Below are 18522 nucleotides of genomic sequence, written 5' to 3'. Positions count from 1 at the left end.
CAGTGAGCTCAACATGTATATGTAATTTTTCAGTGCAAAATACATACCTGTGAAGCTTCACGTCTGTGGGAAAATATGAGCATAGAACAACTGTTTGTTCCTGGCCCTAAGGCTCACTCTGTCCTGTCACCAGCAGTCCTAAGTCAGTGAAAGAATGTAAAAACAAGGTGAGGGCTAACAGAGCCTCCCAGCGCTTGCTGGGAGAACTTCCCTGTCTGCTGCTTCTGAACTCGGTGTTGAACGCTGCTGGAGGACAGTGCTGTTCAGAGCTGGAGCACAGGCACTGGTTCGCTGTCTCCCTGTGGGCACCCTGCAGGCGAGCCTGATGCTGCCTCTCTGCCTCATTGTAACTGCAGAGTGACAAAAGGCCTTTAATTCTCACATGCCAGGAGAAAGAAAGGACAGAGTGTGCTGTGTGGCCTAAAGGAAGTCGGTGAGATTACCCCTAAGGGTTCAGGTAAGTCCTTGTATGTCTTAGAGTAAAGGGGGTGTAGGAGTTCGGATTTGTGGTTGTACTTTAACTGGTGCTATTTTTTATACCAATTTACAATGCCCTTTTGGATTAGCTCATGTCTGTAGCACATCCTAAGGAAGGGTATAGCACTCAGGTCTGGAGCACAGGCAGGAGTGTGAATGCATTGAGAGGAACAGGTACTCTGGCTTCTGGTCATCATCTTGTGCACCTGAGTGGGAATGGAGAGCTCAGATCAGGGCATCTGTGGTGCATTTTTAGTAATCATAGTTGAATATGAACACTACATTATTGTGCTGTTGCACCTGTAGTATGGTAGACACTGTTTTACTGTTTCACTTGTAAACTGTAAATTACCGAATACAGATGTCAAATCCATTTTTAAGTCAGTACTATTTATTACAGTTTTTACTTGTGTGATCCCCACACTTGTAGATGTCTACAACACAGCCATAGTACTTGAGTGAACGTTTGTAATGTTAATAAACATAAACAAAGCAGTAGATTACAAATGCAGGCTCCTCAGTTACTTTTCTCGGTACCCGTGCAGCCGCCTCTGAACGCGACCCCCCAGGTGCGGGTGAGGCACATCCACGGCCGCACCAGCTGCACCCCCTCCCGCCCAGCCCCTTCCCCTCTCTGGGGGCCCGGGCTAGGGGCGGACACCTCCCGGCGGTGAGCGCCACCAGCCCAGGTCCGTCCGCCCCGGAAGCAGCTCCCACGTGAGGGGTGGGCGGGCGGTGCCGCGGGGGCTGCTGGGCCGCGCGGTGCCGACTGCGGCCTTTGAAACGGCGGAGCGGAGCAGCGTGCGCGCTGGGCCCGGGCTGCGGCAGGTGTGTGCTCGGGGCGCCTGCGCTCCACCGGGAGGGGCTTCCCATGGGAGCCTCGGGCCGCGCCGGGGCACGGCGGGTGGTGGGGCCCGACGGGGGAGCGGCCGCTGGGCCGGGGAGCGGGCGGGCAGGCGCGCGCTGCCGGCGCGGGAAGCACGTGCGGCTCGGGCCGAAGCGCGGCAGAGCCACGGGTGTGCAGGTGCCCGGACACGGGAGTGCCGGTGCCCGGGAACACGGGTGTGCCGGTGTCCGGGCCGCGGTAGCCCTGTCCGGAAGCGGCTCGCGCAGAGCCTGGCTGCGGGCGGTTCGCCGCTGGCTCTGGGGTGCCGCGGGGAGCGCGCTGTGCCTGCGGAGGGACAGGGCCCCGGGGGTGGGGCCGGGTGGGCTGAGGGCTGCGCTAGCGCTGCGGCCAGGCCCGCGTGTCCGCAGGGCAGCAACCGGGGACACGGGGATTTAGGGGCTGCAGAGCGGGATCGCTGCGGTGGCTGTGGCAGTACGGAAGTGTCTGGGAACAAACAGCCATAAGGGTCAGGAGCCGGCGTTCTTGTCACTGAAATACTTATTACAAGAAACTCCTCATATTGAACTGATTCTACTAAAAAAAACAATCGTGAAAATAACGCGTGATAATGAGTGGTGGCAATTAATCCTTGGCTTGAATAAAATGCTGCAATTTGATACAAGAATTTGGTCAGAAGGCCCAGGCCTTTTACATGCAGGTTCTCGCACACGGCATGGGATGAGTAACAGTTCGTGTGACTTTATTGGGGAACCTTTTATTTTTAATTAAGCTTTTCATTCTATTACAGTAACAGTAAAAGCAGTTAGCCTGCAACTAGGCTTTGTCCAGACCTTGAAACTAAGTGGCTGGTAAGACTGAAATTAACTGGAGAGTTTTTCTGGGGTGATTTAGCTAATACGGTGTGGCATCAAATTCTTCTAATTACAGGGCTTGACTACTGTCATTTTCCATTTATAATTTAAATCACATATCTACTTGCATTATTTTAACTTGTTTTCATCTTGAGTGGTTCTCATGCAGACTGTTGGCACATCAAAGGAACAAGTCAGGGTGGTCTAAGAAAGCACTTAAAATAAAATCTTACATGGGATTTTGCATGTTCAGACTATGCCTGTTCTTGTGGAGGTAGCTTTTTATCAGTCCATGTTGCTGCACAGCAACTGAAAGCTATTGATCTTCCTGGAAGCTGGATCCAGACTAGCTTGTGCCAAATGACAGGGCTAAGGAGCCTGAAGTGAGCATGTGCAGCAAGACTAGAGGTTCTCTTAAATTAGAAGGCTCCTTCTGTTTTATTTTAAATAGGTTAGAGGTTGGTCAGTGTCTGAACTGATTCCATGTATGGAAAGCTCAAGCCTTTCTAAATCTTGCCTTCAGTTTGTTAATTGCAGCCAAATGGGTGCTTTTTAGAAAAACTTTTCCTGGTGGTAGCTGTAATCTGGAGGACTTGTGCCAGGCTTTGTGTTGTTTTACACTCCTACAGTTTGGGTTTATACTGCTAAGGACAGACTCCATCATTTCTTCTTAGCAGTAGAGCTGAGCCTCCTTATGTGTAAAGCAGGTTGCTGGTTCTGAGTATTTTGGTACCCGGAGTGAGGCTGATGGGCAAGTGGTGCGCTGTGAGAGCTGGGGAAATACAAGAAAGATGGCATTCAAGGATAAAACAAGGCTGAAAGAGTTTAGTTGGCAGAAACTAGGTGAAGATATAAGCCTATGTTGTTCCATTAAGCTTCACAGCACTATTACCTTGGCATTTCTTAATGGCTTCTTGGGTATCCAGCATATTTCAGAGTGGTGTAGTTTTTGGAGAGGCTAGAAGAGCCAGGATACCCTGCACAGATGGAGGGTGAGCAGTCTCTAAATGAGAAAACCAAACTGAAGTCAACAGGTTTATGAATGGATTCTCCTGTAACCATACTGTCTCAGACATGCTGCCTCTGTGTGATTCTCAGCCCATTAACTGGGATGGAACTGCTGGTGATTAGGTAGCATGCAGTCAAAAGGCCCCAAGTTTTATTATAACTTTTATTAAGGTAGAACTTGCTCCGAGAAATCCGTGGACCATTTTTTATGACAGGTGAAACAGCAAAATGACCACAGAAGGAGCAAACAGAGACAGCCTCTTGGGATGCTGGTCTATGTTTTATGCTGCAGAAGAGTACAAAGCAGCTGTCTTCACTCAGCTCACTCCCAGTGACACCAGCAGACGGTCTCTGTTCTAGAACCCAGGTCACATTGTTAATGCGTTTTCCTTAAAATGGGGTACATGACTAAAATACAAATTTGTTTTCATCAGAATATGCTAAAGAGAAAAACTTTTGCATCTCTTAGTAATTTTTATGTTGTCTTACACGTTAATTGAGCTGTACTGTGAAGAGCACCTATAAGACAATAGTTCACATAACTATGTTGCCTAATGCTTAAAAAAGTTTGCCATGCCTGGAGAAGAGACTTTGCAATGGCTTGCATCTCATGAAGATGCACACAGTTGCCATTTTTGACCCTGAGGATATAATGTCAAACCTAGCCCACTAGAACTACTTGCTGCCACAGAAAGGTTCTGATCGGTTTTTTTTCTTCTGTTGTGCTCCCTGCCCAGCTCTATCACTGGCGTTTTCTACAAGCTGAACTGAAACAGTGATAAATTTAATCTAATGGAACTGTTCTTCCCTTTCTTCTGTGGGGTCAGGTGTTACAGCAGCACACATGTCAATTAGCTGATCCAATGGAAAAAGCTGAGACTACTCCATAGACTGCCATTAAATGAAACCAAATTAGATACAGTATAAAATAGAACACTGGTTTCTCTCACAGTTCAGGTGTTGGGGATAGCATTGCAAGGGAGCATTAAGATAGTGCCAACACCTAACTGAGCACACTGAACTGAATCAGTCTCCTGTAGTCAGAGTGGCTAATGGGTGACATCTGAAGGAACTGCAACTGTCAGCTTGTGTACTGTGGCCTTGATTCTTATGAGCTACTTTATAGACACAGCTGTCAAAGAATACTTGTGGAAGTCATGCTTTAGAAAGTGCCACAGCATCAGATACCGGTGCAAGTCCAGTAGCAGAGGTCAGGATGCAGATTTTGAGGTTGTAAGTGCCTAGATTAAAAAGCACTACAAGCAAGTCAAAGGAAGCAGTGTAGCCTCAAGATCAGGAAGAGGAAGAAATGGGAAATGGGAATACTGCAGATTGCAGTAGGCCGAACAATGAATTAAACTACTCAAATAAGAAGGTGGGGCAGCACTTGGGTGTTCTGATGGAGAACAGTATTTCCTGTGATGAGAGAGTGTCAAGGCAGTTTTCTCTGCTGCTTTGCTGTCAGTTGTCTTGATGCTCTAAAAGATATTTTACTTGTAGGACAGCAAAAGAGCAGAATGTCTGTAATTAAATCTCCCAATAAACCATGCGAGATGTGAGGGCAAAAGCATTTTCACCACTAGTCCTAATGATGGCTGTTCTTTGAACTGGGGCCATCTTTTGTAGCTGGATTTAACCAGTGTGTTAGGACGCAAAGGTAGAAGTCTGTGCTTCATGGTATAAAACTGAGTTCAAACCAATTTCTGACAGCTTTTTATAAAGCTGCATTTTTTCTTCACGGATTACTCTTAACACACTATTCTTTATCTAGACAGACATTTTCTGATCCCCATTAACCTTCTGGCCAGTAGCTGCTTTCTTGCCAACCTTCTAGTGCTTGTAGTTATTGTATACTGGGATTATACACTTAATGCCAGCTAAGGGAAGAAGTTATTCTAATGATAAGACATCTTGCCTCATAGCAAAGGTGCTTGATTCAGTATTCAGGGAGAACTGCAGGGAAGGTAAGTTTGTAAAGAAGAGAATTAGACATCTTTAGGATGTAGTAGTGAACACAGATATTTTCATTCCTTCCTCCAGTAAGTTTCAAATATTAGGAGGTGGAAACTTTCAGAGAAGTTTCTAGTTATATCTATTTAGGAATATTAGACAAATGGTTGTTGATGTTTTGCCTAGTGATGAAAAGCTGGATTTGACTTAAAGAACAAATGTTGTTGGTTCTGATGTTTGTTGCTGTTAGGTACCAACTGAGGATCTGTGCCTAGAACAAGTATCAGCATGTTTCTTTGCTTACATTCAATGTAGGATGCCAAATGCTGCCATAGCAACCAAAGTATTTTACTTTCTTGTTTCATAGTTTCCCCTTGGGAGTTCTGTAGTCAGGTTTAAAGTTGGCTCATGAGTATAAATGTATGGCTAAAGAACTTGTCTCTCACCTTGTTTAGATGAGGCTGCAGTGAAATGCAGCACTATGAAGGTAAGTCTGTAAAAAGTACTGTTCAGTACTTACTGCCTTTGTTCTATGTTCTTTTCTACAGAGCTGGTGAAAATGGCTGAAAATGGAGATGGTGAAAACATGTCCCTTTTGGAAAACAAAATATGTCAGCAAATTGAAGTAAGTTCAACTTATTGTTTGGGGTCTGAACTGAGGTGTAGTTTTGGAGACGTTCATTGGTAGGGACTTGGCTAATGGAAAGTTAACTTCCTAGGGAGTTAGACTTGAATCTTTAGCTCTTTATAAATGTCTGTTATTGGTCTATGACAAGTATTTAATGCTTTAAGGTAATTCATAATTGTAGTCTAAGTTGGAAATTATGCAAGACTGCAATTTAAAAACACAAGTGTTCAACTTGCTAGCATTTTAGGTGCTATAGCAAGTGAATGTATCATTAAATGATTTATTACTCTGTTCACTGGGGTTATTCTGTCTGTGCAAAAAAGAAGATGCATTTTAATTCTGTATGACTTAATTTGGGGAGCTGGGGGAATCCTCCTATTGAGAAATCTCTGCTGGTCAAAATACTAGCACATCATGTAACTTGATATTCTGATTTAGTGCTTTGTAATTTATTGCTACAAATTACAACTAAACTTATGTGCCTACTTTAGATTAACTATTTCTTACTTCAGAGGTTTGAAGGGTTGCTCTACAATGGAAAACTGAGCACATCACGTAAAATGACATTTAGAACGTAAGTTTTTTTCCTGAAGGACAAAAATGTAGCTGCATGTGAATCCCCATCAGCATATGGAGCTGTAGCCATTACTTGTGAAAAATCCCCAAAGCAGAGATTGAGGAAAAAGAGCTAGACTTGTGGTAATGTGAGTTTGAGGTACGCCAGAGGAAAAGGTACTGTTGTAAAGCTTACACTGACTTTTTAAAGCACAATTTACACAGGGTAAATTGGAAACACTCCAATTTACCCTATGGCTTCAAGTGTTTGACCCTAGTAAAATGACTGCCAGTAAGCAAAAGAATCTAAACTTGTCTGTCTTGTACTGAGTTGTTTTCCCATGCTGGATATGATCAAAATAAGAAGAAAGTAAATTAAAGTAAAACCATTTTTTTTAACCTTATTTTCCTGAATGAGATCTAGAAACTCTAGTATACCAGTATAATTTTTCAGTATGGCAAACACAATATTCTTGCCTATAGATTCCTTAAATAAGGGCTAAACCTGAATCTCTTAGTGAAAAACTTAACTGTTGACTTTGCAGAGCTTAATCTGGTTGAGGAGTAATTATGTTAACAAAACAAGCTTTATGCCTTTCCTAAACAAAACTGCAGTCTACCAGTGCCTCATTAGTCCTATTGGATATGAAGCACTGGGTTTTTCTTACAGCTTATGTGTTGCAGGTAACTCTTGGAAAGTATCACATTAAAACAGGAAGTAATAATTTTGGAATTTCTAATTGCTCAGATTAATGAATTTTGGTGTGTCTCAATCCACCACAGTGAGGTGTTTAAGACTGAATATTTAAAGAAAAATATCTCTCCCTACTTCCCCTCCCCTTCCTTTTTTTCAGTACTATTTTGGCAATCACAATCTACCAAGAGACAAATTCCTGAAGGAACAGATCAAACTAGATGATGGCTGGGTGCCTTTAGAAGTAATGATCAAATTCAACAGGTAAAACCAAAGTACAGCTAGTCTGGAGTCTGGATGGAAGGGTGACTTTCAGCTACTTAGATCTATTTGGGGCCAAATGTCCCTGGTCAGCATGTATTAACTCCTGTTGGTGTTTTAACATTTGGCTTCAGCTGTGCCAGTGTATTTGTAATAACCTGTGTCTGCTTACTCAATATAGGTTAAGTCACCTTTCAACGGATTTTAGTGTTATTGTAGAAGCATTAAGAAAATCCAAGACTGGTTTAATGGAAATAAGTGAAGACAAAACAAAAATCAGAAGATCTCCAAACAAACCCCTCCCTGAGTTAAATGACCAGTATAAGGCTGCAATTAGAAACAGATCTGTGTATGTTGTAAGTAAACTTCTTTAGCTCTGTGCCATTCTGCATGACTTTGATTGGAAACCTTCTAAGGAAAGCCTGAATTAACTCACACTAGATAGGTTATAATTTGTAAGTGTCAGCTTATTGCATATAATTGAAGCTTGTTGCTCTCTTGCAGAAAGGCTTCCCACTAGATGCAACTCTTGATGATATCAAAGAATGGCTTGAGGATAAAGGTCCAGTTGAAAACATTCAAATGAGGAGGACATTGCAGAAAACATTTAAGGTAGCTTTTGCAATGAAAATTTAGCCCTGGGGCAGGGATCCCCCCTGAACAACATTTTGTTCAATTGCTCTAATGCTGAATATCTCTTATCATTTAACAGGGCTCAATATTTGCAGTTTTTGATAGTGTTGAATCTGCTAAGAAGTTCACAGAGATCCCAAACCAAAAGTACAAAGACACAGAGCTGATAATACTTTTCAAGTAAGTCCACTTAACTAATGTATGAACTAGTAATGGTCAAAGGTAGATTTAGACAAGAATCTGGTTTGACTAGATAAGTTTAAGTTTCTGCACTGTTGCACAGGTACTGATAACTATACCTTTTGGACACTAGCATCTCAGATATGACAGATAATCTGAACTGCTTCTTGGCTACTGCTGCCTTATAAAGCAATTATAATGGAATACTTTAAGGGGTGTTAACTTAGCATATATTCTGTTGCAGGGAGGAGTACTGTACAAAGAAGAATGAAGAAAGGAAACAATACAAAGTAGAAGCTAAAGCAAGAGCTAAACAGTAAGTCATTATCAATTGAAATGCCTGGTTTTGCTCACCTGATCACACTGGAACCAACTCTTAACTAATTCAACCTTTCTACAGGGAAAAAGAAGAAAAACAGAAACAAGCAGCAGATGCTGAAATGGTATGGGCTTCTTAAATCTCTATACTTGAAAACTACGCAGTGCTTGCTGTTCTATGGATTTTCCAATCCACACATAACAAACATGCTCCTGCAGCAACATTTTGTAAAGCTGACATTCAACATTAAGCGTTTGAAATTCTGTAACACAGAGGACTTTCTAGAAAGTTCAGCTGTTCAGACTAACCTATGGTGAGACTTTGTGTTGTCCTGGTATTTAATCTTATTTTCAAATGATTGATTTTGTTTAAAGGATCATATCCTGAATTTAAATTATTAGGCACATTTATCTGTTGAGAAGTGATCCTAAATGCATCACCAAGATGACAGTTCTGTGGCATTTAAAGGATCTAGTAAGGATTTAATAAGTATTATATAGATTTTCAGTCTGAGGTGTCAGCCTTCAAAAAACTGTTCTGTAGAATTTAAAGAGTGTAATTCTTACAGGAAGAGTCCAAAGTTTCTCATAAATGTGTCAGAGTAAGCAAGGAAAATTCAAGAAAAAAAAAGGCGAGATATACCATGCAAGACTTTAACATCAGCATTAATAAGCTATAGAGCAAGAACACTTGGGTTACTGATGGTGCTAATGGGGGCTGACTTCAGTTGCTTATTTATGACTACCATGATTAATAGTGTTAGGATTTGGGGGAGGGGCAGAAATGAATATTCAGGCTTGATTCTTCAACACAAATGTGGGGGTTTTTATTTCATTTAGAAGTCTCTGGAAGAGAAGACGGGATGTCTTTTGAAGTTTTCTGGTGATCTAGATGATCAAACATGCAGAGAAGACCTCCATGATGTATTTTCTGATCACGGAGAAATCAAATGGATACACTTTGTCAGAGGTGCAAAGGAGGTCAGTAGAATCTTAGACAAGGAGTTAAGATCTCTGTAGTAAAGTTTTAAACTGAATGATTAAATGCTTGGTCTCTTACATAATCAAGTAAGAAATTACTTGGCTTGTGGAATTGCAGAGTATTCAGAGAACTGAATTACAAACAGATAAAGTTTCTGGCCTTCTCAGCTAATAAGGTCAAACCTGAGACTGAGAATGTTTGTTAGGACAGTCTGAGGGTTTTGCTTCAGTCTAGACATTTTACATCAGGCAAGAGTGATGAACCTGCTGAGCTACCTAACAGAATGTGTTGTTCACCATCCTAGCTGAATGTTTTTGCAGCAAGATTCAAATGCTAATGCCATTCTTCTTTTTAAGGGAATTATCCTTTTTAAGGATATTGCAAAAGAAGCTCTGGAAAAAGCAAAAGCAGCACATAATGGAAACTTACAGCTTCGGAACAAGGATGTTACATGGGAATTGCTAGAAGGAGATGCAGAGAAAGAAGCTCTGAAAAAAATATTGGAAGACCAGCAAGAATTGCTGAAACAGAAAACAAAAGGTCCTCCTTTTATTGGCTTAAACATTTATAATGTCCCAGAAGTGTCACTGTGGTGAAAGTAACTGTAAATAGTGAATGTATACTAAACACTGCCTAACTGTAAAGCATTCTTTTGAGCTTGCTAGTTAAAAGACAAAGTTTCTGACATCTTCTATCCCCACAGGACGCAAAAATAAAGGAAAAGGAAGAGGGGGAAAGACACCTCAAGGAGCACAGAAAGAAAAAATCCAGTTTCAGGGCAAGAAAATCAAGTTTGATAATGAAGAAGGTGGTGAAGATGATGCTAAAACAGGTATGTCATTCTGTGCACTGCAGTCCGCTTCTTTAGTACATGGAGCTACCTTCTGGAGAAGTACTTACGTTTTTAGAAGTGTTTGGGATTTGGTCCTACACTGCAGTATTTCTGCCCTCTTGTCAGCCATCAGTAAATTATGTAAAGATAAGGGTCTTGTGCTTGATTCCTTCCAGAACTGCCCAAAAAGCGTAAAAAAAAAATACTAGATAGCCATGTACTGCATGGCTGTTCATAGCATTCTGCATTGAAAGATGGTGGTTGTAAGCAACATGACACAGTTGTGCAGAGCCAGTTGCTTTAATGGTGATTTCTCCTTTTTTTTCCTTTGAGGCTATGAGAAGACTAATAGTTCTGCATACTGGTATTTAGCTTGGAGAAGAGAAAGAGCTAAGCTTCTGTTCATTAGATATGGCACCTGCTTAAGCAAAACCCGGTGATACCTAGTCCTGTTAGATTGTCTTCCTTCATCTTACCTGCTCTCCTGCTGTGAAGTTATACAGGGAAGAAGCTCTTTAAAGTTGGTCTTTCAGGACATCTAAAAGCTGTAACTCAGTAATAAGTAAGCCCTCTAGCTTAGCAGTGCCTAATGTATAAACTAGGACTCATCCTTGAAGTTACATGATAGGGAGGATTTGTTTTTTTCAGATTTCAGGCAGTACTGAAATGCTTTCCTTTACCATAAATGACTGCATACTCAATCTTGCAGAACCAGCAAGTCCCAAGAAGAGACCACTAGAAGAAATGGAAAAAGAAGAACCTGCACCAAAACAGTTGAAAACAGAAAATGGAGGAGGTGATTAGTAATACTAGAATAATAAAGTTTAGGGAAAAAAATCATTGTTTTATTGTTCCATTTTCAATAGGTTTAAAAGACATGCCTCAGTTCAGGAGTTTCTTGGCAGAAAATCTAACGAAATCCACTTCAATGTCAACCTACAATGAGAGGAAAGCTTCATTTTGCTGGGTTACAGCTTTTTTTTCTGTTTAAGAAGCATGCTTACTCTTAACATACCACCCTGGAAAACTTTTGTATTTATACTTTTGTTTATACTGTTAGATCCTCTCAGTTTCTCTGGCAACCCACTCAAATGTAAAAGGTTCTGGACTCTGTAATGTTGCGGTTATGTTAAATAGTAGCTGCCAATAAATTCAGAACTTAAAACTGCTTACTGCTGAAGCCTGGATGTTACTGTAGTATGAAGCTGTACATGTGAAGTAGCAAAGCTTAAGGACAGACATAATTTCAGTTCAAGTCACCAAGGCAATAGATCCAGCTAAGCAAAACTTGTCTTTGCTACTCAACATACCTAACAGTCTTAAAATCTAGCTTGGTCTACTCTAGGATTCCCTCTAATTCCCCTGTGATAGTGAGATACACATCTAGGCCAGCAGTCCTCTCTCAGGAGCTTGCCTGTGGGGTTAAGCTTCCATACTGCAGCATCGTGGCTAGATGTTGTTCTGGGATGCAGTGTAAAGCTTGTTTCTGCCCTCTCTGAGATGTTTCTGTGAGGGATTTCCCTGGCTGCAGCTATTTGTGGTAGAGAGCTGAAAAGTAGAGTACTGAAATAATGCTGCAGCTGTAAAGTCCTTGTTGCTCTGGCCTTCACTACTTCAAACTAAGTTTCAAGCAAATAACTTTTCAGCAAGTACCTGTAGCTTTCCACATCAAGTTGCAGTGCTAGCTCTAATTTTTGCATACAGCTTTGACTTGCATTACAATAATTCTTTTCTCTGTTCAACTACAAAATGTAGTAAGCAATGGAACTTGATGCCATAATTGTGAACATCTCTACAGTGTTGTGAGCATTTCTCATCCAGTATATATGGCCCTAGAACTTTAGCATCCTTAAGTAGAATTAACTTGTACAAAATGTTTTCTCAGTTATGTTAGGTTTTATACTTACTGATCTCTTCTTATGGAACTTGTATGATGCTGGTAAGTCATATCTAAGTTCTGTGAATAGTACAAAGAATATTTGTTACACTAGAATGAGCATTAGTTGACTTACACCCTACACCCATGTTCTATGACCTGTGCCTGTTGCCCCTATGTAACTGTTGACCTCTGACCTAGACTGTGCCTGAACATTTAAGCCAGCTGCATCAGACAGTAAGTGGATGGCTGAAATGCAGTTCAGTTTCAAGCATTTGTGCAACTTCCATGTCTCAAGTTGTATCACTATATAACACATCCAGCTGGTGACTTAAGTATTGGGAAGACACTTGAACCATCAGAAAAGTACTTAGGACAGGTTGGGTTTTTTTTGTGTGAGAACTAACCTGCACATTGCCTTTGTTATTCAGCAACAATCTCCTTTTGAAGCAAGAAGGTAAGTAACCTCTGCTTGAAGGCAAAATCTAGTCCAGGAAGAAATCCAGTTCTACTTCGGCACAGAACAGGTATTCCTCAGAACTTAGTAAGTGCCTGCTTGTGTTCTAGCCAGGCAGCAAGTATTTAAAAACAACCAACCAACAACCCCACGCTCCCTACCCCAAACCCAAAACCTCCACAGAAGGAGTGCGTAAAAAGACGTCATTTTCAGTTACAACTCAAAATTTACATCAGGCTGTTAAGACATTAGCCCCCTGCCATAAGGGGCTGGGGTCTTACCTGCTATGACTTCCATCTTCACATCCCATTCATCTGCTTTCTTTTGAATATGCTACAACAGAAAATAGATACAACTAAATTTAAGAGCACATTTCTGTACTATTTATATACACCTACACCCTTATACTTATCCAAAAGTCTCCTATGCTTTTGTTTTTCAAGCTGAAATATTATACTTATCTTGATGTATGTGAGATTAGTTATTTGGCATGATTAGTATTTCCCCAGAACAGTTTTTACACCCATAAAAGGGTGTGTGAACACATCAGTGAAGCTATAGACAACATTGCCTGGTTTTGCTTGCCCTATTAGAATGAAGGACTTACCTGCCGTGTTGAAGTTTTGTGAAGGGAATATACAGCTGTTTTTGCCATCTGTAATGCAGTTTTCAGAAAAATCATATCAATTCCTAAAAGATTGATGAAATTATTAAAATTGATAAATGCAAACTTAAACTAGAGGATTTAAAGATCTGCTTCATACTTCTATTTTTTCTGCAGTAATAACTATTTGAGAAACAGTATTGAATGCATTAAGGTACAGAGTGTATTTCTAAAACCCAATTACTTTTATTAAAAGAGAAAAAATATATGGCTACGAAATAGCTGGTATTGTTTATTTCAAACCCAGTAATTGTTAGTTACAACATTGAAATTTTTAATCTGTACTTGGAAAACTGATTCCTGATGAACAAAAGTCTAGGTAATTACAATAGGTAACTGTAATAAAGAAGGGAGGTGTTTCACAGAAGTGTCTCCCTTGCTTTTTCGTTCCTGCTAACAACTTTCAGAATTACCAACCTTTATTATGCTTGGTACCAAAAGGAGGGTTCATAATAACTGTGTCGAAAGTCTCTGACATGCTGTCAGATAAAGAACAGACATCACACTGAACCATGTTGATGTTCGTGAGCTCAAAGTCTTCAATATTACTATTAAATATTTCCAGTGCATCTGCGTCAATGTCAAACCCCACACTGAACCTATTAAAAAAGAAGTGTGACATATTACTCCCCAGCTAACTAAAATGGTGTTTAAATTCTAAATTCTATAGTAAAGCTTTGAAAGGGATCTGCGTAGACAACTTGCCTTACCTAGGCACTATAAATTCTGTCCTGATAAAAATGTGAGTAGCTCTGTTGCCCTTTCTCACTTATCCTTTTTCAAGTTTGTGAAGGATGTTCATGTGTTCATTTAGTGCTTCAGGGGAAAGCTAACATTATGAATTCCAAATTCATGTCAACTGTCCATCTCTTCCACTATCTGAATGGTTATTGACTGTCTAAACAGATTAAATAGCCTCATTATGCACCAGGTATTATAGCTAAAATGAGTTTAGTTCAGCATTACTATGTTTTACTTTCTGCTCTTATATACCAGGAAAAAACATATCCAGAACTTAGTATTACTTACCCTGCTCCTAACATTGCACTTCCAATGCTGAGCATGCCACAACCACATCCTAAGTCTGCAATTGTTTTGTTTTCAATATCATCAAAAGTATTGTGAATTGTATAAAGCATACATGCTGGGAAAAACAAATAAAACCAACACACAAAGATTAGTAATATCAAATATGGATCTGATTAACCAAGAAAATCTACTTTTTTCTTCAGAAAACTCTGAACTAAAGGTTTCTTGTCATGCAAAATTAAACCTATGTTCTCACTGCCTGTAATTGGCTTTTTCATTTATATGTGAAAACAAGTCAAAACCATTTTGACAAGTTAGAGAACTCCAAATCTTTGTTGGAGACATTACAAGCAGAGCTGTGAATATTTGTGGGAAACATGATTCTCAGTTTGTTTGGGGTATATCAAAGGTGAAATGTTGGAAAAAAACACCATAACTAAGCTGACTGTCTTAGTATACACACTTTTACTGGGTTTTGTGTGTCATGAAATTAGTCCATTTTGGTTTTCTCATTTATAGGTTAAGATGTTTATCACAACTAAGATGTTTCTATCACAACACTGTATTTTAAATCCATTTAACTTGATTGTTTGATTGTACGTTAGCAGCATACTTCTAATAAAAAAAGGTTATCAGATAATTAAAAACTAATTAACATTTCTGCTGAATTTCTCAACTATTAGTTTAAAGGATTCAAATGAGATAATGCAGTAGAAACATTTTTTTCCCTACTTTATTTCTCCTGTGTTTTTTTCCCTATTTTTTCAGTGCTGACGACAAGTAGCCAAAGGGATGACAGTGCTGTAGGGTAACCTTTACCTGCAATATGAGGTCTTGTTGGATACTGTTCAAGGAGTAGTTTTGGATTTTCAAAAGTATCAACTTGTTGAAGACAGCTTTCTAGTTCTTTAAGCTTTAATTTCTTCATGTTTGTAGTTTACCTACGGAAAGCAACGTGTAATCAGTTACAATGCTATAAATAAAGCACATCTTGTCTCGAATTATCTTCACACCTCGGTGTACTCAGCATCTCCCAGGTGTTTTCCAGCAGCGGTTGCCATGGATCCCGACGACGACAGGGACAGGCACGGCTAACGTGAGGCCTGTCCGCACCGCCACAGACCCTCTCTTCACGCACCGTCAATACTCTGCTCCTCCCGCGGCCGCTTCCCGGAGCTCCGCTCCTACCAACCGGCTCCCCCCGCCGAGAGCGGCGCCTAGCCCGGAGCGGGGCAGGAACCGAGTCCCAGGGACTATCCGTACCGGCTGCTAGCCCGACAGAGCCCGCGAAGCCTTGGGCCCCCACACACCTGCACCGCACCGGCCGCAGCCTCATGCCGCCTGTAGTCACCGCTGGCCCGGCGGAGCGAACTGCGGGGCCGGCCCGAGCGCCGCCGCGCACTTCCGCCGCGGAGCGCCCGCCCCCTTCCGGGTTGCTGCGGGAATGGAGGGCTACAGAACTTTCCCTTTTTGTAATTAACAAACGTTGGCGTTGACTAACGTGTGTCATAGACATAACACAGTTTATTGCAGCCCGAAGTGACACCGCTGCTCGGCGACTGTGAAAAGCCTGCTCTCCAAGGCCTGTCCCCGCCCACTTCCCCAGCACCCAAGCCAGTGGGGGCAGCTAGGGAAAAAAAGCATCGAAATGGGCTTCGGTCTCCTCAGTGGAAAGGACAATCACCGAGAGAAAAGAAACCGGTTTACTTAGTTTTCTCATGTAATCCCGGAGGGAGAGACATACTGCCCAGTATTCCCTGCCCTAAAGGAACCTCAACACAAGTCATGCAGTCACAGAACCGTAGATCAGTTTGGGTTGGAAGGACCCTCTAAAGGTCCAACACCCCTGCAATGAGCAGGGACACCTTCAACTAAATCAGGTTGCCCAGGACCACATCCAGCCTGGCCCTAAATGTCTTAAGGGGGATGGTTCATCCACCACCTCTCTGGGCAACCTGTGCGATTGTTTTACCACCCTCATTGCAAAGATTTTTTTCCTTAAGCCCAGCCTGAATCTCCCTTCTTTACATTTAAAACCATTACCTCTCGTCCTGTGGCAACAGGCCCTGCTAAAAAGCCTCTCCCCACCTTTCTCATAGGCCTCTTTTAAAAACTAAAGGGCTGCAATAAGGTCTCCCCAGAGACCAGAAGATGGTTACAGGGAACAGAGCAGGAAAGCCAACTGAGGGAGGCCACCTTGGGGACTTGGAGGTCTGCTGCTGCCAGAAAAAAAGGTTTCTTTTAGCGATAGATTTTCTCTGTTTATGCTTTCCATTACACAGCCGGAAAGCTATCTATCGAGATCTAAAACTGCCGGTCAGTATATAAGGTACGGCAACTCACACCTACACACTCTCCGGGTGGGAGCGTGCAGACACACTCCAGTACCTCAGAGCTCGGGCCACCCAGGCACGGAACTACTGCCCGCTGTGCTCTGCCGGCTTTGGCGGGGCCGCTGAAGAGAGCGGCGCTCTCCGTGCCCTTAGAGCCGTCGCCGCTTCAGCCCGGCGGGCCCCCGAAGCTCGTTCCCACCACCGGCGGAGCGGCTGAGTAACAAAGCGGACTCGGCTCCTGCCGGGGGCGCAACCGCGCTGAGCACGACGGGGACCGCAATGGCAGGCGGTGCACCCCTCATCCTGGAAGAAAGTTTCGGGCCGGTGGGAGGCGACATTTTGTGGGGCGGCGGCGCGGGCCGTGCACCTGCGCGCTGACAGAGCGGCGCGGGCCAGCTGGGTGAGCAAAGGAAGAGGAGGGGTAATGTCAGGGGAGGGGAGAGACAGTGTCAGGAGGAGGGAGCGGGAGGGGAGGGCGCCGGTTCCGCGGCTATCGCGAGAGGCGCCGCTGGGAGGGGAGAGAGGGCGGCGGGGGGAGCCCCAGAGCCGGGAGCCCGGCGCAGCCGTAAGGGCTCCTCAGTTTCTCATCATGGCGGGGACAGGCGCCAGTGGCCGGGATAAGCGGGCGACGGCGTCGCGGCTGAAGACGGAGCTGGGCGGCGAGAGCAGCACGGCTGCGGCGGGCGAGCTGCGGGCGCTGCTGGAGCGGGTGCTGGCCCCTGCGGCGGGCACGGGCGGCGGTGAGGCGGCGGCCGAGGCGCTGGAGTGGTGCCGCTGCCTGCTGTCGGGCGGGGAGCCGTGGGACAGCTTCGTGCAAGCTGTGCGGGCCTACGACCCGGCCACGCTGTGCGGCCTGGTGTGGACGGCCAACTTCGTGGCCTACCGGTGCCGGACGTGCGGGATCTCGCCCTGTATGAGCCTGTGCGCTGAGTGCTTCCACCAAGGCGAGCACGCCGGGCACGACTACAACATGTTCCGGAGCCAGGCGGGGGGCGCCTGCGACTGCGGCGACAGCAACGTCATGCGGGAGGCAGGGTGAGCGCCGGGCGGCCTCGGCGGGGCGGGCGGGCACCTGCCGGCGGGGGCGGCCCCGTGCGGTGGCAGAGGTGTGTGCCGGTCCTGGCGGATGCCCGCTGCCGGGCGAGGGCGGTAAGTGGGGCACCTGCTTCCGCCTGGGTCGCCGCTCTCCTCCCTCCGCGGCTGGCTGCAGGTCGGACGAGGCTCTGTGGAAACTGCGGGCAGGCGGGGGGTCAGCTCCGCCTCTCAGCCGCCAGTCCCAGCGGCGGTCCAGGGAGGTGGCTTCCTCCTTTGTTGCAGTGCTTTGGGTTTTTTTGGGGGACTCTTATGAGAATCTGGTTGCCTTTGCACCAGTGCCTGCCTTCAGGGAAGTTGGTAAGGCAGAGTGCATGAGAGGCAGTACCTGTCAGCTTCCAGCTAGCTGCTTTGGCCTAGCACAGCAAACCATGAAGTGTGTTCAAATACTTTTTGGACTTCACATGAGCAAATATGCTGAAATTAACAGATTGAATGAGAGGGAGCCTTTTTTTGTGTGTTTTCCTAGTGTAGAAAATCATACAGGTTAATACTTCATTCTGTTTTCACTATTTTTGTCTTTAAAACGAAGAATTCATTAACTCTTGGATGGGTACAGAATGGCAGCATTTTGCAAATGTTGAATGTCATTTGTATTCTGTCAGCATGTAGACCTGCTGAAGGCAAGACTGAAGTACCTGATCAGAAGAAAGGGATTTGGGTTCCTCATTGTACCCTCCCTTGTTCCTTTTGTAGTCAATGTTAAAAGGAAAGAGCAGTCAGCCAGTTACTGGGTGGTGGTGAAACATAGCCAATAAACTTCAAATTTCTCAACGGGGTGTCTTTTTGGAATAACCTGTTCGTGTTCATTCACCAGTGCTGAAGACTTCACCAAAAAAGCAGTCAGGTGTGCTT

General features: G+C 43.7%; 3 protein-coding genes across 8 annotated transcripts in view; 2 read left to right on the top strand and 1 right to left on the bottom strand.

The window, feature by feature from the left end:
• The first annotated feature begins 1199 nt into the window (after positions 1 to 1199).
• Positions 1200 to 11385, top strand: SSB (small RNA binding exonuclease protection factor La). Its single transcript, XM_034065819.1, has 12 exons — positions 1200 to 1305; positions 5682 to 5758; positions 7171 to 7274; positions 7453 to 7627; positions 7776 to 7883; positions 7984 to 8084; positions 8329 to 8400; positions 8485 to 8527; positions 9243 to 9383; positions 9741 to 9924; positions 10088 to 10216; positions 10926 to 11385. Exons 2-12 carry the CDS (start codon positions 5693 to 5695, stop codon positions 11018 to 11020), a joined length of 1218 nt encoding a protein of 405 aa, XP_033921710.1. The 5' UTR covers positions 1200 to 1305; positions 5682 to 5692; the 3' UTR covers positions 11021 to 11385.
• METTL5 (methyltransferase 5, N6-adenosine) lies at positions 1936 to 17607 on the bottom strand. Of its 5 annotated transcripts, none has more exons than XM_034065822.1 (8): positions 17459 to 17607; positions 15062 to 15183; positions 14243 to 14357; positions 13631 to 13812; positions 13157 to 13239; positions 12831 to 12882; positions 12124 to 12173; positions 1936 to 2947 (listed from the first exon to the last, which is right to left on the bottom strand). In XM_034065822.1, exons 2-8 carry the CDS (start codon positions 15168 to 15170, stop codon positions 2846 to 2848), a joined length of 693 nt encoding a protein of 230 aa, XP_033921713.1. In that variant the 5' UTR covers positions 15171 to 15183; positions 17459 to 17607; the 3' UTR covers positions 1936 to 2845. The 5 variants fall into 5 exon arrangements, with proteins under 5 accessions (XP_033921713.1, XP_033921712.1, XP_030907962.2 ...); XM_034065821.1 differs by lacking the exon at positions 17459 to 17607 and adding an exon at positions 16631 to 16891; XM_031052102.2 differs by lacking the exon at positions 17459 to 17607 and adding an exon at positions 15381 to 15472.
• Positions 17091 to 18522, top strand: part of UBR3 (ubiquitin protein ligase E3 component n-recognin 3) — a 110087-nt gene continuing 108655 nt past the window's right edge. Inside the window, exon 1 of one of the 2 annotated variants that reach the window (XM_034065817.1) lies at positions 17091 to 17610. In XM_034065817.1, coding sequence (XP_033921708.1) covers positions 17165 to 17610 — 446 coding nt within the window. In that variant the 5' untranslated portion in view covers positions 17091 to 17164. The remainder of the gene's footprint in view (positions 17611 to 18522) is intronic. The other variant, XM_034065818.1, reaches the window with a different exon arrangement.

Source organism: Melopsittacus undulatus, chromosome 8 (genome assembly GCF_012275295.1).
Source record: "Melopsittacus undulatus isolate bMelUnd1 chromosome 8, bMelUnd1.mat.Z, whole genome shotgun sequence".
NCBI classification, from domain to species: domain Eukaryota; kingdom Metazoa; phylum Chordata; class Aves; order Psittaciformes; family Psittaculidae; genus Melopsittacus; species Melopsittacus undulatus.
Note: the sequence above shows the minus strand (reverse complement) of the source record. Positions and strands in the feature narration are given on the sequence as shown.

Coding starts and splice junctions, on each gene's coding strand:
- METTL5 (XM_034065822.1), bottom strand. CDS start 15,170: ATGAAGAAATTAAAGCTTAAAGAACTAGAAAGCTGTCTTCAACAAGTT. Junction 14,358..15,061: donor AACAAGACCTCATATTGCAG/GTAAAGGTTACC, acceptor TGTTTTTCCCAG/CATGTATGCTTTATACAATT. Junction 2,948..12,123: donor AGTTCCATAAGAAGAGATCA/GTAAGTATAAAA, acceptor GTATTTCCCCAG/CTCTCACAGCGCACCACTTG.
- SSB (XM_034065819.1), top strand. CDS start 5,693: ATGGCTGAAAATGGAGATGGTGAAAACATGTCCCTTTTGGAAAACAAA. Junction 8,528..9,242: donor AAGCAGCAGATGCTGAAATG/GTATGGGCTTCT, acceptor TATTTCATTTAG/AAGTCTCTGGAAGAGAAGAC. Junction 9,384..9,740: donor TTGTCAGAGGTGCAAAGGAG/GTCAGTAGAATC, acceptor CTTCTTTTTAAG/GGAATTATCCTTTTTAAGGA.